The sequence below is a fragment of the Bufo bufo genome, chromosome 4 (assembly GCF_905171765.1).
Source record: "Bufo bufo chromosome 4, aBufBuf1.1, whole genome shotgun sequence".
In the NCBI taxonomy this organism is placed as follows: domain Eukaryota; kingdom Metazoa; phylum Chordata; class Amphibia; order Anura; family Bufonidae; genus Bufo; species Bufo bufo.
In genome coordinates this window covers 130,699,345-130,727,292 of record NC_053392.1, presented here as the reverse complement: position 1 = coordinate 130,727,292, position 27,948 = coordinate 130,699,345, and the positions used below count along the sequence as shown (strand labels likewise).

Sequence of the window (27,948 nt, the reverse complement as noted above, 5' to 3'; positions counted from 1 at the left end):
ATCATCTTTGAGATGTTTCTACACCTTGATTGGAGTCCACCTGTGGTAAATTCAGGTGATTAGACATGATTTGGAAAGACACAGCCCTGTCTATATAATGTCTCACAGCTGTCAATGCATATCAAGCAAAAACCAAGCCATGAGGAAGAAAGAACTGCCTGTAGAGCTCAGATACATGATTGTGTAGAGAGGCAGATTTGGAAAAGGGCACAATTTTATTTTATTTTTTTCTCTGCCGCACTGACAGTTCCCAAGAGAAACGTGGCCTCCATAATTCTTAAATGGAAGAAATTTGGAACAACCAGGACTCCTCCTAGAGCTGGCTACTCCTCCAAACTAAGTAATTGGGGTGAAGGACCTTGGTAAGAGAGGTGACCAAGAACCCAATGGTTTTTCCAGTTGAGCTCCATAGATCCTGTGTGCAGATGGGAAAAACCTCCAGAAGGTGAACTATCACTGCAGAACTCCACTAATCTGGGCTTTAGGGCACAGTGGCCAGAGAGAAGCCGCCCCTTAGTAAAATACACATGAAAGTTTGCAAAAAAGCATCTATAGGACTCTCGGATTGTGCGAAACAAGATTCTGTGGTCTGATGATACTAAGACTGAACTTGTTGGCCTGATTTGTAAGTGTTATGTCTGGAGGAAAGCGGCAATGTTCATCACCTGCCCAATACCATCCCTAGAGTGAAGTTTGGTGGTGGAAGCATCATTATGAGGGTGTTTTTCAGTAGCTGGGAAAGGGAGACCAGGGGTGGGGGAAAGCTGAATGCAGCAAAGTACAGAGAAATCCATAATGAAAACCTCATCTGGAGTGCTCTGGATCTCAGACTGGGCTGAAAGTTCATCTTCCCACAGGACAATGACCCTAAGCACACAGCCAAGATGACACAGGAATGGCTTAAAGGGACACTGACAAGGCCAATAAGCATATTGAGGTATATATGGCAGTACAGGTCTTATAATGGGTATTACAATCATCTAAGTATCCCCCCTGTCCACCTTATACATACAGTAAACTTAAGTTTTATAACCTGCTCCAACGGTCTTCAATCTGCCCAAGGGGCGGCGTTTCACCTCTCTTGCGCCCAGCCAGCCTCCCCCAACTGCCGCTTTGAAGCGCCGCCCAGCTCATGAATATTCAGTTTGCTGGGCGGCTTCTGCGGTCCCCGCTCTGAAGCGCTGCGCTTAACAGTGCCCTGCGCATGCGCCGGATCTTGTGAAGTCCGGTACAGTAAGCGCCGCCCAGCTCATCAATATTCACTTAGCTGGGCGGCGCTTACTGTCCCCGACTTCACAAGATCCGGCGCATGCGCAGGGCACTGTTAAGCGCAGCGCTTCAGAGCGGGGACCGCAGAAGCCGCCCAGCAAACTGAATATTCATGAGCTGGGCGGCGCTTCAAAGCGGCAGTTGGGGGAGGCTGGCTGGGCGCAAGAGAGGTGAAACGCCGCCCCTTGGGCAGATTGAAGACCGTTGGAGCAGGTTATAAAACTAAAGTTTACTGTATGTATAATGTGGACAGGGGGGATACTTAGATGATTGTAATACCCATTATAAGACCTGTACTGCCATATATATACCTCAATATGCTTATTGGCCCTGTCAGTGTCCCTTTAAGGACGACTCTGTGAATGCCCTTGAGTGACCCAGCCAGAGCCCTGACTTGTACCCAATTGAACATCTCTGGACAGACCTGAAAATGGCTGTCTACTGACTGTCCCCATCCAACCTGACGGAGCTTGAGAGGATCTGCAGAGAAAAATGGCAGAAAATCCCCAGATCCAGGTGTGCAAACCTTTGGCTGTAATCGCTGCCAAAGGGGCTTTAACTAAATCCTGAGTCGGGCTACTTTCACACTTGCGGTAGCGGGGTTCAGCAGGCTGTTCCGGCGAGGGAAGAAGCTGAACAGACTCAGACTATGCAGGAGTCCGTTCAGTTTCCGTTTGGGATCCTTTCGTTTTACCAGACACAAAAAGTGCTGCATACAAGGCTTTTTTTTTTATCTGGTCGTCTTGACAGAGGCTCCAAACGCAGCCTCCAACGCAGATGTGAGCAAGTATAGGCCTATATATCATGTGTCTGAGCTACTGCAATTTTCGTAAGCCTCCTTGGGTAAAAATACTCCTCCAAAATTGTATTTTTACTCTTCTGGAAAAAATGTAGTGTGACCTTTTGGCTACAAGATAACAAAATGTGAAAATAGTGAAAGGTTCTGGAGACTTTCCGAATGCCGCCTTTATATTATTACCATGCTCATCTCCTGGTTTTTAAGGAACAGTGCATTGTTCTCTTTGGAGCAGACAAATATAACTTGTCTGCAAAACAGCTCAGCTTTACACGTAAAATATTGCTGAAAAAAATCATCCAAATACCAAAAATGTCAGTGTTCTTTACAGAGGGAAGTGTTTGCTATGTGAGCATCTGCTCCACCGCTGTGTATTGTGGATGCTATTGACTTCTCCTGGCAGCACAGGTCAAGGGCACTGAGCTGCCTTTTTCTGCTTCCATGATCCCTCGGGCGCAGCGGATTCCTATTCTGCTAATTGCTTTTGCATTCTCTCAACAGATAACAAGTTGCTTGAAAAGTCTGACTTTCAATCTGTGTTGGCTGACAAGCTGCAAACGGAGAAGTACGATCAGAGCCGCCATGACATCAGGTACCATAAAGAGTGTAATAGTTAACAATACGGCCGGATGACTGTTATTAATGGTTATGGCAATAAAATGATTTGGGCGCGGTCAAAACGAAGTCGCACCGTTCATGACCAATTGTAGGCTTTCTTTTCATTTTTCTCCCTTTTTAAAGGGGTTTTACCATTTCAGACAATGGGGGCATATCGCTAGGATATGCCCCCATTGTCTGATAGGTGCGGGTCCTACCTCTGGGACCCACAGCTACAATAAGAATGGAGCGGGGAAATGAACGGCGGGCACACTGTGCGTGCGCAGCCGCCCGCCTTTCATTTCTATGGGGCCGCCGAGAATAGCCGAGCCCTATTTCCGTCTGCCCCATAGAAATGAATGGGAGCAGGGGCCGCGCTGTACGCTCCCATTCACTTCTGTGGGGAACAACGTTTGGTGCTGGACGGACCCCGGGAAATCCTGGGTCCTCTAGCCACAGCTCTCTCCCCTCTCCGTTCCACTTCTGGGACTCTGACCTATCAGACAATTGGGGCATATCCTAGCGATATACCCCCATTGTCTGAGATGGTAAAACCCCTTTAAGTAAACTCTACAACTGTAGCATTGACTCGGCTATCACGTGAGAAAAAAGACATGTTGCAACGCATTTATCTTCACCCTAGTGAAAAATATTTGAACAGTGGTTGGAATGGAGGCAAATTAACTGTGTAGTCTGATCCTGCAGCCAGACTCCCTTCTGACCCCCTACTAAGAAGCTGCAGGGTCAGACTATACAAAGTTTGTTTGCTGCCTGTTTCCTTGGAAATCCATAAGCCTACATAGAAGCTGTGCATGCTAAACTTAGCTTTTTATTTAAAATTCACTGGAGCAAAAAATAAGAAAATGGTTACAAAATTGAGCATACCGAGACAGCGCCCTGGTTCCATTATCTAGCAGTGACATATTCCCCTCTCCCGATGGATGCTTGGATGAGCTGCAATGTGAATTGGGGGGCAGTTTGGCAGAATAGCCGTTGGCTGAACAAGCATCCAGCGACGGCAATCTGTATGTATGGCCGGCTTAAAGCGTACGTGAGTTATACAAACTTATTTTTTTTAAAGGCAGTTTTTCTTTGTACACTCCTAATGGCGTTCGTGTGCATTCCGTATTTTGCGTAATAGAACAGCTGTCCCCTAATATAACAGTCCTATCCTTGTCCATAATGCGGACAATAATTGGACATGTTAAAAAAAAAAAAAAAAATCCCAAACGGAATGAATGGCTCCGCATACGGTCCGCAAAAAAAAAAAACTGAACGGACAAAGAAAATACGTTCGTGTGCATGAGCCCTAACTGTGAAGGAATAGGTCTTTTTTGGGGGGCTTCCTTAATGTCTTTTTCAGCCTAATTCTTCCTCTCTTCAGCGGTTCAGCTAGATGCATTTCTCTCAAAAGCAGTAGCCTTTCTGTGGAATTTGCCAGCACTGTATTGCTGTGGCTTCCATTCCCTTACTTCCCGTTATGTTTGTTTTCAGCTCAGGGGTCACAGAACAGATAAGGAGGGGGAGATCACACTTGACACACAGGAGGCTCCTGTGATGTTCAGAAGTGGTGTAGAAGCAGTTTTTATCAGGCTCACAATCTCAGCTAGCTCTGTCACGCCCCCACTTCCTTTATGCAGTCTCTGTTACTAAGGACTGATCTTGCCTGACAAGTGGATGTAACTTAGGCGGAAGTGAGATGCCTTGTGACTCTACATTTATTTAAAAAAAAAAAAATATTTCAGGTGGATGTAGGCAGATTTTAAAAATGTTAGTTATTTGAAAACTTGCTATTTACATCATTCTCTAGTAAATGTTTTTCCACATTGCCTCCTTTGCTGGCTGGATTCATTTTTCCATCACATTATATACTGCGCGTTTCCATGGTTATGACCACCCTGCAATCCAGCAGCTGTGGCCCTGCTTTCTCGCCCAATTCCTTGGAGGACACAGGAAACCTTGGGTATAGCTCATCTCCATAGGAGGCGTGACACTAAGTGAAAGACTGTTAGCCCCTCCTCCAGCAGCTATACCCTCAGCCTGGAGCGAGCGACTACCAGTTTTTTGCTTAGTGTCAAGGAGGCAAGACACTCTCTGCACTGCAAAGCTGTCTTTGCTAAAGATTTTATTTTTTTCTCTTTTTATTATTTTCAACTTTTTTCCTTTTTTCAACAGGGACAACAGAGTCGCAAAGACCTCTCTGTTTTCCCGGGGTTGAGCTGCGCCAGTGCCGGCTATCCGCACTGCTGCCTCCCCCACAGAAGAAAAGGAGGACCAGGGCAGCCCAGCTCCCCTGCATCCCGCCAGCACAAGGGTCGCCCGCCTGCAAGCCCCTCTCCAGCTTCCTGCCACTTTGGTGCCAGTGGCTGAAGGGGCGTCCCTGCTGGATGGACTGAGGGTGAAAACGGCGACTGGTGAGGTGGCTATGCAGCCGTTCCTACCCCCCCCCCCCCCCCCATCTCTGTTAGGGTTCTAACTTCTGTGTTCCCTCTGCCTAGCCTTGTCACATTACAAGGCTTACTGTCGGCTTCTCCCCTTTGTGTGTGGAGCAGGACGGAGCGGTGCTCGTGGGGGAGGGTTTACTGTACAAGTTTACCTCAGGTGCTGCGGCCATGTGGGGCCGCCTTTTGTTATCTCGGCCAGTGCTGCCGCTGTGTTCAGCTGCCGGCTGACTTCTCTTGCCGGCTACCGGTGTGTCATTCGCCGCCGGTGTATAAGGAGGTGGTCGGGGGGCAATATTTTCTCGACGGCATATTTGTTTGAATCGCGCTCGCGAAAGTTCCAGCGGGGGGCGGAGCTTCGTTCCGCTTCTCCTGTACATGTTAGACATTCAGTCGGGGGGGGGGGTGGACGTCTTCTTCCCGCTCCTCGCTGGCCCCGCCTCCTCTTCGTGCCAGCCTGCTCTCAGGACGGATCGTTTTTACCTCAGGTGTTGCCGCTGCTGTTGCCGTCCGCTCCCACTGTGACCTGGTAGGACTGTTGACCCCTTCTAGCTCTGCAGCCCTCTGGCCTGGACGCTTTTATATTACTTGAGCCAACATGTCTGACCCCTCAGCGCCGGCCGGTCCTTGGTATCACACCTGCACCGCATGTAAGGCGCCCCTTCCTCAAGGGCAGCCTGACCCGCATTGCTCCTCTTGCAAAGCCCCATTACAGGGTCCGCCATCTGTTGTGTCACCCCCCTGGCCTCTTGGATCCCCCTGACTGGGCTAGATCCCTTTCCCAGGCTGTGGTCAGCCTCTCTAACGTTGTGGGCCGCCTTGCAGAGGTATTGCCCTTATCGCAGCCGGATATTTCCCCTGCTGGGCCCTCCGGGTCCGCTATCTTAGCTGACCCGTCTGAGTCCCTCTCTCCAGGCGACACCTCCAGAGCCTGTCAACCCCAGAAGCGGTCTAGGGCGGAGCGCCTATCATCCTCGGATGCTTCAGTATCACCCCCAAGGGTGCGCTCTCAGTCGGGCCCTTCCTCGATACAGGATATGCCCTCTGAAGGGGAACTAGTTGATTCAGATTGTGATATGGACTCGGCCTTGCCTTCAAAACTGGCTTCTGCTGTGGGCCATCTTATTAACAATATTCGTGATACCTTTAAGATTCACGATGATCCTCCTAATTCTGAAAAAACCAGTGTTTCCTTTTTTCGCCATAAACAGACGTCTGCAGTTTTTCCCCTCCACACTGACTTCTCGTCGGTGGTTTCCAAGGCCTGGGCCCGCCCTGATGCCCGTTTTACCCCGCCTAAGAAGTTGGATATCTGTTATCCATTCCCGGCGGATTGCATTACAAACTGGGCGTCCCCACCCAAAGTCGACCCCCCGGTGGCCCGTTTGGCAAAAAGCACGGCTATTCCCGTTGCTGATGGCTCTTCCTTACAATCCACTGAGGATCGCCGTATAGAGGCCATTACCAAAGGTATCTTTGCAGCCTCCGGTTCCGCCCTCCGGCCGGTCTTTGCTTCCGCTTGGGCTGGAAAAGCGGTTTCAGAGTGGGCTTCTCAGCTGGATCAGGAGCTTGAATCCGACGTCCCTATTCAGGACCTCCGTGCTCTAGCCCAACTTATCGTTCAAGCCGGCAAATTCGTCTGTGAGGCATCCCTTGATGCGGGGGCGCTCATAGCCCGTTCGTCTGACCTGGCCGTTTCGGCCAGGAGGGAGCTTTGGTTAAAGGTTTGGACGGCGGACTCCACGTCAAAGCGGTCTCTTACTGGCCTTCCCTTTACTTGTTCTCGATTGTTCGGGACCCGCTTGGATGAAATCATATCCGAAGCCACGGGGGGGAAGAGTACGCATCTTCCTCAATCTAGGACTAGGACCACCACTCGAGGCCGTCCCACTTTTTCTCGCTTCAGGTCTTCCCACAGGGCTCCCGCACCTCGCACCTCTTCAGGTCCATCCCCTAACTCTGTCCAAGACAGACGTAAGAAACCTTTTTTTCGGACCCAGCCCTCCTGGCGCAAGTCACAGCCTGCTCGCCCTCCCGCGACCAAGCAGAACACTACCTGAAGGTGCGCCCCCACCCACCCGGGTGGGGGGACGTCTCTTCCTGTTCAGGGACTTCTGGCAGGCGCACGTCTCCGACGCCTGGGCTCTCGAAGTTGTGTCTTCCGGGTACAAACTCGAGTTTACGTCCCTCCCCCCAGTTCGGTTCTTTCGCTCCCGGGTTCCCCGGGATCCCCAAGGGGCGGCCGATTTCTTTACTGCCACTCGCACCCTTCTGGACAAAGGGGTCATCGCTCCGGTTCCCATGGAAGAAAGATTCAAAGGGTTCTATTCAAACCTTTTTGTGGTCCCCAAAAAAGAAGGCTCGGTTCGTCCCATTCTGGATCTAAAACGGTTAAACCGTTTCCTTCGTCTTCAGCGATTCCGGATGGAGTCTCTCAGGTCGGTGGTGGCCTCTCTGGAAAAAGGGGAGTTCCTGGCCTCTATCGACATCCAGGACGCCTACCTTCATATTCCAATCGCTCGGTGTCATCAGTGCTTTCTGCGCTTTGCAGTGGGGTCCGACCACTACCAGTTCGTCGCTCTCCCCTTCGGGCTGGCGACGGCCCCTCGCGTTTTCACAAAGGTCCTTGCCCCTGTCCTCGCCTTACTTCGTTCCAGGGGAGTTTTTCTTCTTCCATATTTGGACGATCTCCTTATCAAGGCACCCTCTCTGTCACTGACATCCGCCAGTGTGGACCTCTCGCTACAAACCTTACGCCTGTTCGGTTGGATTATCAATCTTCCTAAATCCGCTCTTGTTCCATCCAGGCAACTGATCTTTCTGGGGATGCTGCTGGATACAGATGCAGCGGAGGTTCGGCTTCCGTCAGAGAAGCGCCAGCTCCTTCATCGGTCGGTTCGGAGCCTTCTGACCCACCGCCATCCTTCCTTCCGGTTCAGCATGCGGGTCTTAGGACAGATGGTGTCCTGTTTCGAAGCAATCCCCTACGCGCAGTATCACTCCCGCACCTTTCAGACTGCCATTCTGTCCGCATGGGACAAGTCCCAGGAAAGTCTGGATCAGCACTTTCCCCTTCCCCCCCAGGTTCGCTCCTCTCTCCTCTGGTGGTTACGGACCTCTCTCCAAGGGAAGTCCTTCCTGCCGATAACTTGGTTGGTGATTACCACCGATGCCAGTCTGCGGGGTTGGGGGGGGGTGTTTCCTCCTCGGTCCGTACAAGGCACTTGGTCTCCATCGGAGTCCAAACTGCCGATCAACGTTCTGGAGCTGAGGGCGGTTCTCCTTTCACTCCGGCATTGGACTTCGCTGCTTCAGGGTCTCCCTGTTCGTGTCCAATCGGACAATGCCACGGCTGTGGCATACATAAATCATCAAGGGGGCACTCGCAGCGCGGCGGCGATGAGGGAGGTGTCTCTGATCCTTCGCTGGGCGGAAATTCATGTTCCAGCCATTTCGGCCATTTACATCCTGGGAGTGGACAATTGGGCGGCGGATTTCCTCAGCCGGACGACGATCGACCCGGGCGAGTGGTCTCTGCACCCCGACGTCTTCGAGTCTCTTTGCCTCCGTTGGGGTCGTCCGGACGTGGATCTCATGGCCTCCAGATTCAACCACAAGCTTCCCACCTTCATGGCCAGAACCAAGGATCCGGACGCTTACGGCACGGACGCGCTCGTCCTTCCCTGGACGGAGTTCTCTCTCCTCTACGTTTTTCCGCCCCTGCCTCTTCTTCCACGAGTCCTTCGGAAGATCGCGGCGGAGGGCACGCCTGCGATCCTAATAGCCCCAGATTGGCCTCGTCGTCCTTGGTACGCCGACCTTATGTTGCTCCTGGCAGACGCCCCCTTGCCTCTGCCTCTAAGAGAAGACCTCCTCTCTCAAGGGCCGATCTTCCACCAGCATTTAGGGTCGCTACGTTTAGCGGCGTGGCTATTGAAACCGCGGTCCTAACGCGGCGGGGTTTTCTGCTGACGTGGTCCGTACCATGATTCGTGCGCGCAAACCGGCTTCGTCCAGGATTTATTACCGAACCTGACGGGCCTATTTGAATTTCTGCGAGACCTTAGATGTTCATCCCCTTCGGTTTTCTCTCCCCACGATTTTATCCTTCTTGCAGTCTGGTCTGGACTTGGGTTTAGGTCTCAGTACCCTAAAGGGTCAGATCTCAGCGCTTTCGGTCCTTTTTCAGCGACCTCTGGCTCCGCTCGGTCCAGTTAAGACTTTTCTTCAGGGGGTTGCTCACTATGCTCCCCCGTATCGCGCTCCTGTTCCATCTTGGGATCTTAATGTTGTGCTGACGGCTCTCCAATCTTCTCCTTTCGAGCCTTTGCGCAGGGTTTCCCTTCGCTTGTTGTCTTGCAAAGTTTTTTTCCTCGTTGCCATCACGTCTCTTCGGCGTGTGTCTGAATTGGCGGCACTTTCTTGCGTAGAACCCCTCTTGGTTTTTCACCAGGACAAGGTGGTTCTCCGCCCGGCTCCGGATTTCCTTCCGAAGGTGGTGTCCGCTTTTCACCTGAATGAAGATATTGTCCTTCCTTCTCTGTGCCCGTCCCCGTCTCATCCTCGGGAACGGGATCTTCACCGTCTGGATGTTGTTCGGGCTCTGAGGATCTACTTGGATGTAACTAGACCCTTTCGGCGCTCGGATTCTCTATTTGTGGTTCCGGAGGGTCCGCGCCGGGGGCTGGCGGCATCTAAAGTGGTTATTGCCTGCTTCATCAAGATGGCTATTGCTGAGGCTTACCGTGCTAAGGGCAGGGAACCGCCCTTTGGTGTTACCGCTCATTCTACCAGAGCGGTCGGGGCTTCCTGGGCTCAGCGAAATCGAGCTTCGGCTGAACAATTGTGTAAGGCGGCCACCTGGTCTTCTTTGCACACTTTCACCAAGTTCTACAAGGTGAACACTTATGCATCGGCTGATGCTGCTTTGGGCCGCCTGGTCTTGCAGGCGGCGGTGCCTTAATGCCTATGGTGCTTTAATTCATCTTGGGTTGTGGTCCCTCCCTATTTGTGGACTGCTTTTGAACGTCCCAAGGTTTCCTGTGTCCCCCAAGGAATTGGGCGAGAAAACGAGATTTTTGTATAACTTACCAGTAAAATCTCTTTCTCGCTCTTCCTTGGGGGACACAGCACCCACCCATTGTTTTGGTTGCCCTGACGGGAGTTTTGACTTGGTGTTAATTTGGTTGATCCTTGCCTTTGTTTTAACTACTTGGGCACATAACTGGTAGTCTCTCTCTCCAGGCTGAGGGTATAGCTGCTGGAGGAGGGGCTTAACAGTCTTCACTTAGTGTCACGCCTCCTATGGAGATGAGCTATACCCAAGGTTTCCTGTGTCCCCCAAGGAAGAGCGAGAAAGAGATTTTACTGGTAAGTTATACAAAAATCTCGTTTTTACAGTATAAGAAAAAGCATCGGCCTATGTGAGCTCCCACGGCCCCAGACACTAGAGGCTGGTGTCTTTTTCCTATAGTGTGTAAGCATGACCGCCACTGATGGATTGCAAGGTGGTCATAACCATGGAAACGAGCAGTGTATAATGTGATGGGAACATGAATCCAGCCAGCAAAGGAAGCAATATGGACAATCACAGTACATTAGTAAGTGCCTTGTAGTAACTTTCTCTACATGATTGATGTCATTTGGTGAAGTGAGACAACCCCTTTTTAATTAAATTGTGTGCAATACAGGGACTCTTTAAGACTTTTTGTAAAACTGTTGTCCTTCTTTTAGCCCAGGACCAGATGGGATGCGACATGAGGCTCTACTACAGGACATGGCTCAGATGAGGATAAAGCACCAAGAGGAGTTGACTGATCTTCATAAAAAGCGTGGCGAGGTAAGTGCTCTGATTTAAAGAATAAAACCTTTTTGTTTTTTTTCTTACTCATTTTCCATTCATAGTTCATTATTGATTTTCCTAATGATGAAGAACATTTTTAAAAGCCAAGTATTGATGGATGGGTGAAATCTGTGTATCCAGTATTGTCAGAAGCAGTGTATGCGTTACAGGAGTTGCCTTTTGTCATGTTTTATGCAGTAAAGCAAATCCCCATTACTGTTCCTGCTCGCAGCATGTCTGCTGTGGTAGAGTAGTAGTCTCCTGCTTCAGCCGGTCACCCCTGTAAATGCAGATTTTGACTTAACTGTGAGTTGTATGTAGCTGCAGGGACAATGACTATTCCAACTATCATTTCGATCCACTTTTGGCTTGCTGTCATTAAATCTGCGTCCCTCCCTCTCAGCTAGCTCAGACAGTGATAGAACTGAACAACCAGATGCAGCAGAAGGACAAAGAGATCCAAGCCAACAAGGAAACGTGAGTACAAGCCTCTCTGGTCCTCGTTTCAGCCTTTTATTAGATGTCATTTTTAAGAAGTTTTTTTTCTTTTTTTTAGTTCAACTTTTTTTTTTTTTTATGCTTTATTAGGCTACTTTTACACTATCGTTAATATTTTCCAGTACTGAGATCCATCATAGAATGCTGCGGTTTTCTTTCCGTCCTGGGATGCGGAGCAACACAGATCCGTCATGACCCACAATGCAAGTCAATGGAGACGGATCTATTTTCTCTGCCACAATAGAAAACCGATCCGTCCCCCACTGACTTTCAATGGAGTTCATGACGGATCAGTCTTGGCTATGTTAAAGATAATACAACCGGATGCATTCATAACGGATGCAGATGGTTGTATTATCAGTAACGGAAGAGTTTTTGCTGAACCCTGCCCGATCCAGCAAAAACGCGAGTATGAAAGTAGTCTTAGTTTTGCATGATATAAATGTTCTTTTAATGTATAGGACACGTAAAGCATTCTTTAAAGGGATATTCCCATCACAGACAATGGGGACACCCTCCGTTCTCATTGTAGAGGTGGGACCCGCACCTATCAGACAATGGGGGCATATCCTAGCGATATGCCCCCATTGTCTGTGATGGGAATACCCCTTTAATGTCAGACTGGGAGTAGTGTTCTCTGGTAGTGAAATGTATTATTTTGAGATTGCCCCATCCTGATAACATTGGGGACTGATGCGTTACAGGATAGAGGAATATCAGCGCACAATCAGTGAACTCCAGACAGAGTGTCAGGATTTACGGAATAAACTGCAGGAACTTGAGCGCATCAACCAAACCCTGAAGGACGAATACGACGCTCTGCAGATCACTTTTAACGCACTAGAAGAGAAGCTGCGGAAAACTACAGAGGATAACCAGGAGCTGGTCACTCGCTGGATGGCAGAGAAAGCTCTGGAAGCCAACCGGCTCAATGCTGAAAATGAGAAGGACACAAAGTAAGGTTCTTTCAGTGTTCGCTACATCATAGTTCTGAATGTCGTGCAGCTGAGGGAGTGCTTCTCCCCTCTAAGCTCTGCCCACCACCCCTACTCTTTCCTCGGCTGCAAGTAAATTCATGGACTTTGTTAAAGGGGTTGTCCAAGGCTAGAATAAAATCTGCCTTTTTTGTCTCCAGAAACTGACGCTTTTGTGCATGGGCTGTCTCTGATATTGAAGCCAAGTGAATAGTCCTGGACCGTAATACTATGATGCCATAATACATTATACGGTCTGACCTGTAATGTCTTTTGGAAAGGTCATACTTCCCTACATACATCCTAACATGTCTACTTTCCTTCAAGGGACTCTAAATCTAGAAATTGTGGAAAAGAATGAACAGTAGATGAGCTTGCCTCCAGGGTTTTCTGTAGGGTTCTCTCCGTCTTGTAGTAATATTGCAGAGAACCCAGGGTGTTTCGGCCTGGCAGATGATTTAGTAGATGTTTCATTACACCTACAAATGACAGCAGATGTTAAAGCGAACCTTTCACCAGGATTTCACTTAATTAACTATCACCAGTACCTTTATAGATTATCCTCATTGTGTTCCCATACAGTCTTGTGCCGCTTTCCTGGGATGTATATTCATGAAAAAAAGACTTATAAAGTCCTCGTCTCCAGCTCCTGAAGTCACGTTAGAAGTCAAGGGGGTAGCCCTTCACTCACTCCAGACTGTAACTCCCCTGCCCTAACCCCGCCTCTATGCAGTCTAATTGACACCCGGCTCAGTCGCCGGGACCGTGCTTGTACAGGCGGCGCATGCGCCGTCGGCCTCAGTAGCAGCGCGATCCCGTCTATCGCGCGGACTCAAGCGTGATCCTGTAACTGAATCGCGCATGCGCCGTCTGTCCCCGATGCCTGCCTGTCTTCTGTTCCTCAGGAGCGCGCGATTCAGTTACGGGATCGCGCTGCTACTGAGGCCGACGGCGCATGCGCCGCCTGTACAAGCGCGGTCCCGGCGACTGAGCCGGGTGTCAGTTACACTACTTAGAGGAGGGGTTAGGGCAGGGGAGTTAGTCTGGAGTGAGGGAAGGGCTACCCCCTTGACTTATACCGTGACTTCAGGAGCTGGGGACAAGTACTTTATAAGTCGTTTTTTTCATGAATGTACATCCCAGGAAAGCGGCACAAGACTGTATGGGAACACAATGAGGATAATCTATAAGGTACTGGTGATAGTTAATTAAGTGAAATCCAGGTGAAAGGTTCGCTTTAAGGGTGACAGGAGAATTTAGGCATAGTGGATTTCAACATGTCCGAGTTATTCGGTTGAAGCTATCTAAGATGTATGGTCAAGTTTTTCCTTAGAGGTCCCAGAAAAGAACTGTTTTGATCGTTCTTTTTTTTTTTTTTTCTTCTTACATTACTGATTCTTGCTTGTGTGATAATTTGTAGATGTAAACCTGTCCTGTTATGCTGTTTTTAGGAGGAGGCAGGCCAAACTACAGAAAGAGCTGGCTGAAGCAGCCAAGGAACCGGTGTCTGTAGAGCAGTGAGTATGATTAGTTTGCCTTCCTGTGTTTAAATGCTTCATTCACTCTCCTTGACTGACACTCCTGGGTGTTACCTAATACCTGCTAAATGTAAAGAGGACTCAAAAGGGGGACATGTAACATTACATTGTGTTCTTGCTGATTTCACCTGTAACTAGGGCTGATGTGTTAGCCTCAGGTACAGGGAGAATACAGACCTCGGAGACCTTGTACAAGGCTGCTGGCCTTCGCTGCAGAGCAGGTCTGTGTCTAAGAGCCAGCCGCTTGTGCAGTTACCCATCCCCTAGTGATAACATGATCGCTAGGACCAAATGAAATTTTGTCTCATCCACATGTTGCAAACAAAAAATTATGTAAATTGACCATCAGCGCAGATTTTAAGTCCACTACATGTTAATTTATGCTGCTGATTTCCACCTCTGACTTCACCTCTGCAATAAATGGGGCAAATCTGGAGCAATGTTTTTGTTCCATGTAGAAGCACCCTTAATGTACTAGGTAACATGATTGTCATTTGAAGCTGAAAGCACAAATTCTGGTGTCAAGAAATCCTCCTGTCAATCAAATGACATCACTTCTCCTAACCCCCGGACTGGATTTCTTCTTGGCCCTAGCCTATTTAGGGCCATTAAGAGATCCATTAAAGAAGGCTCCACCTCTGAAGCCAGAAGAATTATATGGCTGTCAGTCTCTATTAAAAACTGATATGCATACAAGTTTTGTTAGTTCACACTTCAGTATTTGGTCAGTGATTTTGAGACCAAACCAGGTGCGGCTCTAAACACAGAACAGGTGCAGATCTTTCCCTTACACCTTATGTCTGTGGAGGCTCCAATCCTGGTTTTGGCTCACAATCACTGATGGAAATCACTGACCAAACACTGATGTGTGAACTAGACCTTAGTTTGGTCGATATTTTTTTTTGTTTATTTTTTTATTAAAGTTAGGTTTTAGGGGGGTTCTGTCACCATAAGAACCTGTTGGATAACCATGGTACACATTATAACTAATCATGTACCAGAATTATTATAAATACAACAAATAAGATAGGAAATTTATCATGATGTAAAGCTTTAAAGTCAATTTATTTTGCGCCAAATTTGTCAAACGTGGCATGATGATAAATTTGAGTCTTTAAAGGAGTTGTCCAGCGTTTAGATATAGATGACTTGTCCCCAGGAAAGGTCCTCCTTGGCATATCAGTGGGTGTCAAGACACCCAGCACCCCTACTGATCAGCAGTTTTTTTCGCAGCTGGTAACTAAACAGTTAAATGAACTAGAAATGAAAGGTTCTGTCCACTGTGAAGTGACCCTTTGCCAGCGTACTGCTTTAATGAGGCTTCTGACTCCAGCTTCATCCACTGTTTAGTATCCAGCACCGATGGCTGAAAACAGCTGATCGAGGGGTTGCTGGATTTCGAGGCCCCACCAATCTGATATCGATTTGTTTTGGGACTGGCCTCTCTTCAGAAGGTCTGTATGTAAGAAAATGAAATCTACTCTAGCCGGGGAGCTGGAGTAGATTTCAATTGTAATGTGTGGCAGTTTTCTGGCACACACATTTGTAAATGTGTAGGGCCGCGGGTGACACTTATGCAGCCTGCCCCCCTCCTTCCAAAGGCCACACAGACACACACACTTTTTGTAAAAGTGGTGAAAAAGTGGACAAACTGGTGTAGACAAATAATACATTAACCCGTCGATCTTGAAAAAGTTGCTCCACATTCTGTGTTATCCATTTCGTGGAATAAGATTGTGACAATTTTTGTGACTGTCAAAGATGCATTTGATGAATCTGGTTACAAGCAATTGGACAGGCTAACCACGCTCACTGTCTTTCCCAGTTTTCAGAACTGGAGTGGTGTAAAAATGCAAAACATTGGAATTTTTTTTTACAGTTAGGCCCAAAGCCCTATTTCAGGGATCAGCAACCTTTGCTGCTGTGAAACAACAACTCCCAGCGTGCACACTTGTTTGGGTGTTCTTTTAACTCTCTTAGAAGTGAAATGAGTATTCTGTAGTTGTAGTTTCAGAACAACTGGAGTGCTGTTTTTTGGTTGTTTTTTTGCAAAAGATTTGCCACATTCACCCAGTCTTTATTGGTTGAATAAGTGTTAAGTCTGCATTATTTTTTTAAAGACTTGATTGTATTAATGTAGAGGGGGAAAAAATATATATTTTTTTGGGAATTTTTTTTCAATTTAATACATTTTATTTTATTTTTTCCTTTATTTTTTTTTTTTTACCACTTAATAATCCCACAGGTGGACTGTAACAGACAATGTTCAGATTGATTTTAAAATGCAATGCATTATCCCTATAGTGCATTGCATTTTAATGTCAATGCTATACTGACATTAACCAGCAGGCTGCGCCAGAGAGGCACAGCCTGCTGGAAACTACTCAAGGCAGGCTTGGGGCTTCATAAGACCCCAGCCTGCCTTTTTACACACAACGGCATCCCTCAACCGCATTTGCGGGTTGCCGATGGGAGACGGAGGAAGTCCGATCCCTCTGTCAGCGCTTTACATGCGGCGGGCACCATTGTGCCATGTGCAGCACTTAGACTGGGCAGCCCAGCCTAAGACCCCTTAGTTACCGCCGTAAAAATGGGTGGTCACTAAGGGGTTAATGTATACTTATCTAAAATGCTAACCTTATATCCTGCCAGGACTCGCTCGTATTTATAGGCCTTAAATAGAATGTGTCATCAGAAAATGGCCTATTGTTTAAATCGTGTTCTATATTAAACATATTTTTTGAGAATTATTTATTCATTTTCTATCTCAATATCTATAGTTAAACAAAAAACTATGCCTAATAATAGTCACCTCTTCTTGGTCTGTGCAGATCACTTTACTGCAGTTACCTGCTTATCTATACATAGAGGTGATATCATTACAGACAGGATTAGACTGACAGATAAGATGGGATCCACCATTCACAATATGTGATTGTCAAATCTTATCTATTCCTTCCTTGCACAGGACATGCCTTGAAAACTCTCCCATAGAAGTCAATGAGGTCCCCTCCTGACCATTGTGTCTATGGCCCATGGGGCTGCCGGAAAGCTATTTTCTTAATGCTGTTAATAACAGCTCAGACAAGATGGCCGGCCCCATAATCATGTTCAGGAAATAGAATAAAAAAACTAATCCTGTTTATGTGTTGCTATCTGGTTTTAACTGTGCCAATAAATGGATAATTATCGGAAAGGAACCCTTCTTTGTCTGCTCGTCCGTGGAGGTAAGAGCTACATTTACATGCCACGATCCCCTCCACTGTATGGGGATGAGTGATGGCTGCTGCCGTTTCTTATCCTCATACAAATTCATTGTTTCTGGGCAGCAAATCACGATATTCTGCCCAGAAACAATTATTGAGGCGTCAAAACAAACAATTTCATCCGATGAATGAGCGTCTTGCTGGTTCATTGTGTGATCTGCGGCACCTTTACATGGGTGGATTATCATGAGCGAACATCCGTAGGAACATTTGTTCCCGATAATCTCCGACAACTGGACAGTGTAAACGAAGCATTACTCTTCCAGCTTCCACCAACACCATCTTTTATTGAACAGTCTGAGCTTGGTTATTGTTATGTTAAGCTTGGATTTCCATGGCTGCTTCTCAGCTTGTGGTCTGTCCCTTCCTGCAGGGATGATGATATTGAAGTATTGAATGATAATGCAGATCCCTCCGGGGATGCCATGGCCCCTCCAGTTTCTGGACGAATGTCTGGGTAAGTTTAATACTGTTGATATGTTAATTGGTGTGTGTGTGTGTATAGGTGGGTACAATGAAATTCCTTTAATCCACAAAATCCAACTATCTCCAATTGTGATATAATGGTAAATAATCCAGTGACCAGAGTGTGAGCGTAGATGATTTGTTCTTCATTTTTTAAAATATCTTTTATATACTTTTTGCAGCTGTCTGATAAACCCAAACTATCAGATCCCATGGATACTGGATTAAAGGAATCTCGTTGCACACTGCTTTTGTGTTGCACCCTTTTTGCCCCTTTAACAAGCACTTCATTAACCACCGTGTTTTGTTCATGCCTTATAAAAATGTAAGGAGCTGGAAAAAACACTCCTTGTGTTTTCTAACACAGGTTGGCAAGGAGGAGTTAGGAATATTAGGAAGTGTTAGTTGAAATTCAGCGAGAATCTTGTGTAGAGCTACACAGCAACTTTGCCTATATGACCTGTCACGCAGCCAAAGTTCTCAGTATTACAATACTACAGCAAACCTGCCAGACTCAAGGCGACCACATTCACTTTCATTCTATTACGATGTAGTATCGCGATACTGCCATTTAGCCCAAACCTTATAGAAACCTCCCCATCATGCATTGTGACTTCTGGCCCTGCAGAGATGTCCCGTGTTGGGAATCTTCTTACTGCTGATGACCTTTTCATGCTCCAGAAGGCTAGTTTCGCACTAGATCTAGTTCCGGTAGGCTGTTCCTGTAGAGCTCATTGCATCCAGCATTAGTACCAAGATTCAGCCGAATCCCAGCAGTAATGCCAGAAACAGGATGTATCCCTGCCGGGTCTCATTATAGTCAGAGGGCTCAGGCGGTGAAAGGTAGTAACTGACTATGCTGGATATGATGGACTCCGGCAGGCTGTTCCTCTACCAAAACGTTTTAGCAAAAGTGTGAAACTAGCCCAAGTTGGACAATTTTGGCAGAGGTCTAAACTCCCGTCCTCCGCTTTTGTAATCTTACATGACTCGGTGACATGCTGCAAGATCACTTTTTCAGCTAATTTTAACTATTCAACTAACTATACCCATGAGGGTGGACTTCCTGAATTCGGCAGGATCTGCAAACAGTCTAATATGTATGCCGGCAGCTGGTGGTCTCCTGTTTTGTAAGGAAAAAATGTTCCCTTCAAAGAAAAGTGGCTACTTGAGGTGTGGCTTAAAGGGATTCTCCTGGAATTAAGAACATTAAAATACTTAAATATTACTTTATAATAAATATATTCCCGAATACCTTTCATTAGTTATAATGGCTCGTTTTGTCTGGGGAGCAATCAGCAGGGGGGAAACTAGAGCTGCCTCAGCCTCCTCTCTGCTCTACTGGTCAGGGATTATGATCCCGAATATAGCTGCTAAAAACTTTAGCTGAATCTCTGGGGAACTTAATACAGAGAGGACGGACAGGACAGGCTGTGGTAATGGAGACTGTAAACAAGTGCTGCTGCTCCTTATCCACACCTCACCCTCCTCTCATGTCTCCTCATCTTCTCCATTCCCACAGAGATTCACCTGTTTTCATGATTCCTGACGAGCAGAGAGGAGGATGAGGCAGCACTATGGCTCATTGTGGTGAAGTAACTTGTCCTCCTGTGTGATTAGGACGGGTTTTGTGTGTACTGATAGGAAGGCGGCCATTTTATTTCTCCTAATGATTGCTCCCCAGACAAAACAAGCCATTATAACTAATGAAAGGTATTTGGGAATATATTTATCATAAAGTAACATTTAAGTATTTTCATTTTTTTAATTCCCGGAGAACCCCTTTTAAGGCGCATTTACACTGCGCTGATGAGCAGACGATTGTTGGGAAGGAAGCACTCCTTCCTGATTGCCTGCTCGCTGCTGGAGGTGCATGCATTGATCAGGATGACTGATGGCTAATGCTATCGCTCATCTTCATACAGTTGCATTGTATTTGGCAGCAGTGATGTTTACCAGCAGCTCTTCTGCCCAGAAACAATGATTTAGGTATCTGCACATACAATCGCTATATGGAACGTACATTCATTCCTGATGATCGGCCTAAACCTCGAGTCATGTAACTACGTTATTATACCCCTCTCCCTGTCACACGTTTGGTCAATCCAATCTTGTACGTTTGTGAGGGAGTCAGGAGAGATGGCAGGCATCTGCTGTGTGTGGCCAGCTTGGAGACCTCTCTTCTGGATCTCCTCCATTTTCATGGGGAAGGAGTTTGCTATTGCAGCTTGCATCGCTATCCTGTTATTGTAGTAGACATCTGACTCTTCAGTCTGCACATTCACGTCTTCTTCTGATTTCTACATCTACTTACCCACCATACTAATTCTTAAGCCCCTGGGCCTTTGAACTCAACCTATTATTGTTTTGTCCGATAGCTGAATGTTGTCTCTAGAGTCCTTGTCCGTTTTACAGTCCTATTTTCTGGTTTGGACCATAATGATGACTTGGTTTATTCCTGTGCTCCCTCTCTAGTAAGAGACTCTCTCAGCCTGCCGTAGGAGGCCTTCTGGACTCTATCACTAATATGTTCGGGTAGGTCTTTGTCTTCCTATATTGTTGTTCCACACGTCTGGAAGTTTTGTACGTTTTTAGGATTTCTCATCAGATCTTGATGACATTGCCATGCAACTGTCTGGTTAATGATTTCTAGCTCTTTGCTGGGAACTAGTGTTGTCTTATTGCCATTAGCTATGTATAGGACATAGTTTTAAATTAGAGGGGCAAAGGTTTAAAAGGAACATCAGGAAGTATTACTTTACTGAGAGAGTAGTGGATGCATGGAATAGCCTTCCTGCAGAAGTGGTAGCTGCAAATACAGTGAAGGGGTTTAAGCATGCATGGGATAGGCATAAGGCCATCCTTCATATAAGGGCCAGGGGCTATCTATAGTATTCAGTATATTGGGCAGACTAGATGGGCCAAATGGTTCTTATCTGCCGACACATTCTATGTTTCTATGCTTTATAACATGTTAGCAGAACTTGCTGAGGAGCGCAAGAAACCTTATATTAGATCGATTTGGAACGGCCCTTCTGGTAGTATCTGACATATGGCGTCATTGTACAACATAATTTGTCCACAAGTTATTCTTAGCTTATTCCAAAGTAACATTGTTGAGGATGGGCAGTCCGTATTAGATGGGTGGGAGTCTGACCCTCTCGGCACCCTGCTGACCAGCAGTTTGAAAAGACGAGGGGTGGGGTCGGTTCATTGTTTACATTGATGTAAGTGGTCATAGTGCACTTAGTAGTGGCTGTTTTGGGTAGCTTGTCCCATTCTTAAATGGTTGTTCTTATTCCAATCACATACTACTGCTGGTCACTAGAACAGAGGGCTATTGTCCTCTCTTTGCCCCACCTGCATGACTGAATAGACCAGAGATCAAGCACAGGCACTCATTCAAACTCTATGGTGCCGCTTCCATCACTCCCATAGAGTATAAATGTATAACCTTTTATTAGAATCCTTCCACTGTCTACCCTTCTGTCCCTACACTCTCCTTGACTGTATTTATGCACACTTTGTATTTTAATGAATATGGGAAATTACCCTAATATGCACTCTGTTAAACTATAATTCTCAAAGTGTGATTGAAGATTAAAAAAAACACTACCCAGTACGCCTTAAGAAGATGCACTTTTGCATGAAGGAGCCGTGTCTGGAGGAAAGAGCATTTGACCAATAGCTTTTACAAGTGCCAGGGGCGGATTGGGAATTTAAAGTGTCCCTGGAAAAAAATAAAATAAAAAATGGCCCTATGTTGTGGGCGGGCTCAAACTGACAGAAGGTGGGGCCAGAAATTCCATAGAGGGAGCAGTATATTGTGCTGCAAGATATACTGCCCCAGTAGAACCTCCATAGAATCTGCCTCTCTGTGGTGGCCAATGCCAACTGCCATGTTCTGTCATCCTCCTTTTCCTCCTCATCTAATTAGGATATGGAGAAAGGGGATGGAAACTTAAAACACAGGCAATATCACAGAGCCAGTCCTACCTTCAGCATTATGACTGGTCTTTCATCACTACCATACATACAGGAGACTACAGCGTCACATGCCTCTTACATCCAGTGACTTCTCCTGTGATGTAGATTTTCTCTTTCCTCATCTTCTCCATTAGGAGACATCTTCTAGCCGTGTTCCGTCTCTGCAGCGTATGACACACAAACATCATAGTGTCCTCAAATTTCCATAATCTTCCCCACCATGGTGCCCTAACATTGTCTTCCTGCTGCTGCCTTCAATAATGTGCTCACTGAGCTCCCCAATGCCCCCAACTAATATACTATAGAAATACTAATGCCCCCTATAGTGCCACTAGTTACAATAACTCGGAGCAGGAGGGGTATGGAGGATGACACAGAATCAGTCGCGTTGGCGCTGGATATAGGAGGAGCCACAGGTCCTTTGACCTCCATCCTGCTGTCCAGTGTCAAAGGATCTGGCAGCAGGAGGAAGGCACAGGAGGGTGGCGGCGCATTGGGCAGGGGCGGGCACATTGCTGGGATTACAGCAGGGCCAATGGTAGCCATCACCCTCCCTACAATACACATTGCGGCTGCCAGCAGCCCTGCTGCGATCTCATTATCATGACAGTGGCATGATAATGAGATCTCAGCAGGGCTGACTGCGGCCTGTAATGTGTATTGTAGGGCAGGTGCCAGGCCGCAGCTCCCCTGCTGTAATCTTATAACAATGTTAAAAATGAAGGTGACGCCGGTCCCAAGCATACTGTAGGCAATCGGCCACCGGGAAGTTTCCCAGTAGGGTACATTGCCAATCCGCCCCTCTATGGCCAGCTTTAGATGGGAAGGTGTAATTCGTGTCTTACTAGATATGGGTCATGTTGTAGAAGCAGGCCCTGAAATCTACACCGGTTCACACCAAGAATCTGCAGCAAATCTGTTATGTCTATACATGGCCTAAAGGGGCATTTTCATCTCAGACTTTAATGGTATATACATATAGCTCCCACATGGAGTAGCAATCACGCACTGCCTTCAGAGCCTCACCAGGCTCCAAACCACAACCTTAGAGCAACACAGCAGGGCGTCCAATTGGGATCTACTACAACATGATAGGAAAGACAAACCGAGACTTGCTTATCATAAAGGGAAAACAATAGGCAATACCCTGATTAGGGGAGACCGAAAAAACAAGATGGGCTACTTTCACATTTGCGTTTGGTGCGGATCAGTCATCGATCTGCACAGACGTATCAGTTCAGATAATACAACCGTCTGCATCCGTTCAGAAGGGATCAGTTTGTATTTTCTTTAACATAGCAAAGACAGATCCGTCTTGAACACCATTGAAAGTCAATGGAGGACGGATCCGTTTTCTATTGTGTCAGAGAAAACTGATCCGTCCCCATTGACTTACATTGTGTGTCAGAACGGATCCGTTTGGCTCAGTTTCGTCAGACGGACACAAACGCTGCAAGCAGCGTTTTGGTATCCCGCTCCAAAGCGGAATGGAGACGGAACGGAGGCAAACTGATGCATTCTGAGCGGATCCTCATCCATTCAGAATGCATTAGGGCAAAACTGATCCGTTTTGGACGGCTTGTGAGAGCCCTGAACGGATCTCGCAAACAAAGTCAAAACGCCAGTGTGGAAGTAGCCATAGACAGACTTTTTTAGCCACCCAAAAAAGGGGACCTACCCCTGCTCGTCTTGTATGCATTGCAATTCAATTATTGAAGGAAGTACCATTAATCATCACAGGCAGGGTTTTGAAATTCCCATGCGCCACTTTGCTACATGTATCCCTGAAAATAACATTTATGGCATTAGATGTCCATGCAGCTTGTGGTATATTGGACAAAGTGAAAGGGAAATTAGGATTCAATTGAATGAAGATAAATCTAATATTGAATGGTTTTGTGAAACAGTCAAAGGAAATAAACGGAATGAAATGTTTTTGTTGCAACATTGTTTTGGCATGGGACATAAATGGAATGAATCGCGGTGGACAATTCTTGAATATATTACTCCGCATGACAAAAGGAAATTGATACATCATGAAACTAGATGGATTACCAAAATGGAAACCTTTAAAGCCTAGGGTATTTCTATAGATCTGCCTCTATGCTTTTTATGTGTGTGTGTGTGTGTGTGTCTATATAGATAGATATAATAAATAGATCTGAGGTAATGGGTTTAGCTTATTTAAGAAACATGATTGCATTCAACCAGTACGCGTGAGTAAGGGGGCATGAACCCTGAAACATCGCCCAGTACTGGAAAGGAATTAGCTCAGCGTTCTCTTAAAAACATGGCCTACGAGTCTTTATTTGCTGTATTAATATACAAATAAAATTTGGAAGATACCGAAGTACTTCTGGAAGCGTGAGTATTTTTGATTAGGCTCACCTATAATCCATAGACAATAGGACGTCCTGCTGTTTTGCACTAAGAATATCACAAATCTATGCCGTCAAAGTTGGATAGCTGCTGGTCTCACCTCTGGGACCCACACCTGTCTCCTCCAGAACGGCCCCCCGAAGTAAAGGAGAGCGCATCGCGCAAGTGTGGCCACCCTCCATTCAACACTTTGGGAGATCCAGAAATAGCTGAGCGCGCTTGCTCAGCTATTTTCAGAACTTCCATAGTAGTGAATGGAGAGGACCCACACATGCGCAGTGTGCCCTCCCTTAACTTCGAATGCAGTGTGTACAGAGCTGAATTCCCTATCAGAAATGTGATCCTGATTGAAGGGTTTTTCCCAGGTGACCTATCCTAAGGTAACCACCTTTTAGAAAAAGGGCTATTACCTTTAGGAACTGGACAATGATTTTCTTCTGTGAACCCTTTACTTGCTGTGGGTCCCTGCACCTTGCTGTGTCTCGACGCTTGTGCAGGTCGGATGCCGGTAAGATGCAAAGCTTTCTGTATTGTTCTAATGCATAGTTAATTTCTGTGTTCTGTCTCTTACCTCCCTCTCCCTGCTATTCCTGTGCCTCGGCGACCTATGAACTGTCCCTCCAGCTTGTCTGAGTCTCCCCTCTTGGGCCATCATTCTGACACCTCCAGGTGATGCTTCCCTCTCCTCTGCATTATCACCCATGTGTTGTCAGGCGGGTTAGGTTCTCTCCCACCAAATGTACATCCTTTTGTTAGGCCACGCGCTCACCGGGATTCACGCAAATCAAAATGTGATGACAAGTTCTGTATCTTTCTAACATACGTTATTAGTCAGGATTTCTGCTTGCTGTCAGTGAATGAGAATATATTGATTTACATCCAGAGTGTGCAATCTGAAGGCAGACTTCACATGTGACTGACATGCTGAGGATTTTCTAAGTGAATTTGCACACAGCGCAGCATAATACAGCATTATGCAAATGGTGGCATTTTAACAAGGGTCTTTCAGGTGCGGCGGAGACAGACCTGTGATATGTATTTTAAAATCGGCAGCATGTCAATATCGGTCACCGACAGGGCTGTTTTATTTTTTTATTTGTATTTTTCCCCATTGAAGTCAATGAGAGAGAAGAAATCCTAGTATTGTGAATTTTACTATGGATTACTGCAAAAAAAGGCATTATACCCTCCTCCCCAATCCCCTGCCTCTCGTATGGTGATGCTTGCCACCGCCTGTTCTCCGTATGCTGATCGCACAATTAGGCTGCATTCACACGTCCGTGGAACACGGTCCGTGTGATACCGGCCTGGATTTCTTCAGAGTGCAGGAGCGCACGGCGTCATTGGTTTCTATGACGCCGTGTGCTTCCTGCGGCCGCTACTGTACAGTGATACACTGGTATAGATCATACCAGTGTATTACCGTACTGCGGCGGCAGCAGGAAGCGCACGGCGATTTTTCCCTGCAGGTTTGCTGTGGATATGTTACAACATGCAAACTTTACTCCAACAATGGAGTTTGCTACGTTGTATCCAGTCTAGAAGTAGTCTTCTGTACTGTATCATTGTAAGTAAGATGTGATGAGATTCAGGCTGTCTCACTGGATAGAATTGTAGCAAACTATCAGCTCCGAGAAGTGTGTGGTCACAGGGCGGATTTTACCTCTGCGAAAACCCAACACGTCTTCCAGGGCAGAAACCACTGCGGTCTTTCACTTTGAAGACTACAGACCTGCTTGCATGGAGCGAATGCACAAGCGGACACCCACCACGGCTTCCATTGGCGTCTGTCCGGACAACGTTCCGGGATGGGACATGTCCCTTTTAATGCGCAGTCATAGCTTTAAAATGCCAGATGCACGAACAGCAGCATGGCCTCCCAGCAACAGGCCCTTAGGTCTCTACACCTTTTCCATTTCCAGTCTCTGGATATAAACCAAATTCTTTCCACTCACTGACACCAAATAAAAAGTAAATTAGGCTGTCACCGAACTTACAGGTGTGTTGTATTTGTATCAGGGGTGGGGGTCTGACATATGTATGGGATACACTATCCGTGGGCCATAACATTGGCCTTGGCTTATGTACAAAAAATGAATTATTTCACAGGAAAGGTTTCTGTCTCTTGTCAAGAACCACATCAAGCTGAATAGATGAGAGGGGCACACCTACATCTAAAAATCACATGGAACTGCAGCCAATACGTTTATAAAACTATTTATTAGCACCATATTTTTTGGAGGGTGAGCCAATCCAATTTTTTCTATCTAAGAACCACATCAAGCCACAATGATTCTTAGGTTACTTGGGTGGGGTGTTTTTGTCAGTTTTTTTTATATTACTTGTGGCATTGGATAACATGGATCGATTTGCTGCTTTTGTCCTTTTTGTTGTGGTTTCAGTGCTGGGCATGGCTGTCTATTGTATTGCTTTGAATAGGATTAGGTTCCTTTTGTATTGCTTGTATTTACAAGGATGGTGTGGCCTTCATAGATGTTAATTTCTCTGAATTTCCTCCTAGGAGGCGCTCTATATCTTCTTTCCCAGCCTCACAGGACAGCACAGATGCTCAGGCGGGAGGTAACCGGGAGGTTCGCGTTCCAGTGGCGGCTCTTCACTCATTTGTAAGTAGCTGCCCATCACTTGTATGGTATCTTTCTCTTCTCCTCTACTATATGCTGAGGTCAGTGATGAATAGTAAAAGGTCTGAAAGCACTGCAATTCTCCAAAAATCCACTAAGCTCCCAGCACCCACAGTTTGATCCAGCCACACTTGAGCTACATGTTGGTTGGTTGTAAAGGCTGCTGACATCATTGGGTTGTCTCTATGCTGCTTATCTGGCCGAGGTACAAGGATGAGCGTTTTCTGAGCCAATCCTACATAGTAAGTAATAAGGAGCGGTGAGGCAGAATCCAGTGCTACCTGATCATAAGTTTTTAAGCTGAGACCTCATGTCCTTCGCTCAGTCATTGTGTATTGGGCCCTGTTCACATCTTGTTTTTCCCTGCTTGACAGTATTAGGAGTATTCCATGATGTATACCTCCAACAAAAGCTTCAATGTCTGCCACTTTGTAGGCATACCGTGGTTTAAGTCCGCCATTGACTTCCATAAAAATATACCATGCCTCATACTGTATGCCAGTGCATGTCGGTCTAATGTATGTTAGGAGGACACTCTTGGCATATACTGGGTGCTCGGGGTACTATCATGCACGCTAGGAATTTTCCTGGCGCATATGCAGAGCGTCCAATAGAAACGAGATGTGAACAGAGCCATGTTTTCAATGATTTATGAATAGGGTAATTGCACTGTACAGCAGCTAGATCTTTTTCATCATCTATGTGTTTTTTCGTTATCAGGATGCTCATGATGGCGAGGTCAATGCAGTGCGGTTCAGCCCAGGCTCACGACTGTTGGCTACAGGAGGGATGGACCGCCGGGTAAAGCTGTGGGAGGTGATTGCAGGTAAGAAATGTGGAAAGGGATTACGGAAAGCGAATAATAAGTTACTTGAGTTACTTTTTTGTTATTTGCCCGTTTTTTTTCTTCTGTTTTACAAATTTGTCCTGTTGTCCGTGATGAGCAGTAAAAGGTCTGATTACATTGCTGCCCCCCTGCAGCCAAGACGCTCCCAGCAGCCCCTTCTTATACACCAGCTTCCAGTTGTGCTATGTGTGTTTCCAGGAGTTGCTGACATTATTGGGTAACGTGAATCTTGTGTCCAGAAGACATAGGACTCATGGCGGTTAACGTCACCCTACATATACCTCCCATCTGGAGTGTGGTGTTCGGGGGCTGACTATGTATACAGTGTATGATCTTAAGTTTTCAAGCTGAGACAACGTGGAATATGCAGTATATTAGTGTCCAGTGTAATATGTAGTGGTCTACCA

At 46.6% G+C, this 27,948-nt stretch overlaps 1 protein-coding gene and 2 non-coding genes across 7 annotated transcripts in view; all 3 read left to right on the top strand.

Moving 5' to 3' along the window:
* ATG16L1 (autophagy related 16 like 1) overlaps positions 1–27,948 on the top strand; it is a 67,216-nt gene that overhangs the window by 14,689 nt on the left and 24,579 nt on the right. The window contains exons 2-11 of one of the 5 annotated variants that reach the window (XM_040427889.1): positions 2,567–2,657; positions 10,837–10,942; positions 11,349–11,422; positions 12,148–12,399; positions 13,869–13,934; positions 17,595–17,678; positions 20,162–20,221; positions 24,677–24,721; positions 26,574–26,676; positions 27,415–27,520. In XM_040427889.1, coding sequence (XP_040283823.1) covers positions 2,567–2,657; positions 10,837–10,942; positions 11,349–11,422; positions 12,148–12,399; positions 13,869–13,934; positions 17,595–17,678; positions 20,162–20,221; positions 24,677–24,721; positions 26,574–26,676; positions 27,415–27,520 — 987 coding nt within the window. The remainder of the gene's footprint in view (positions 1–2,566; positions 2,658–10,836; positions 10,943–11,348; positions 11,423–12,147; positions 12,400–13,868; positions 13,935–17,594; positions 17,679–20,161; positions 20,222–24,676; positions 24,722–26,573; positions 26,677–27,414; positions 27,521–27,948) is intronic. The other 4 variants (XM_040427891.1, XM_040427890.1, XM_040427892.1 and 1 more) reach the window with 4 other exon arrangements.
* On the top strand, positions 26,735–27,002 carry LOC121000204. Its single transcript, XR_005778829.1, has one exon.
* On the top strand, positions 27,626–27,896 carry LOC121000203. The gene has a single exon (XR_005778828.1).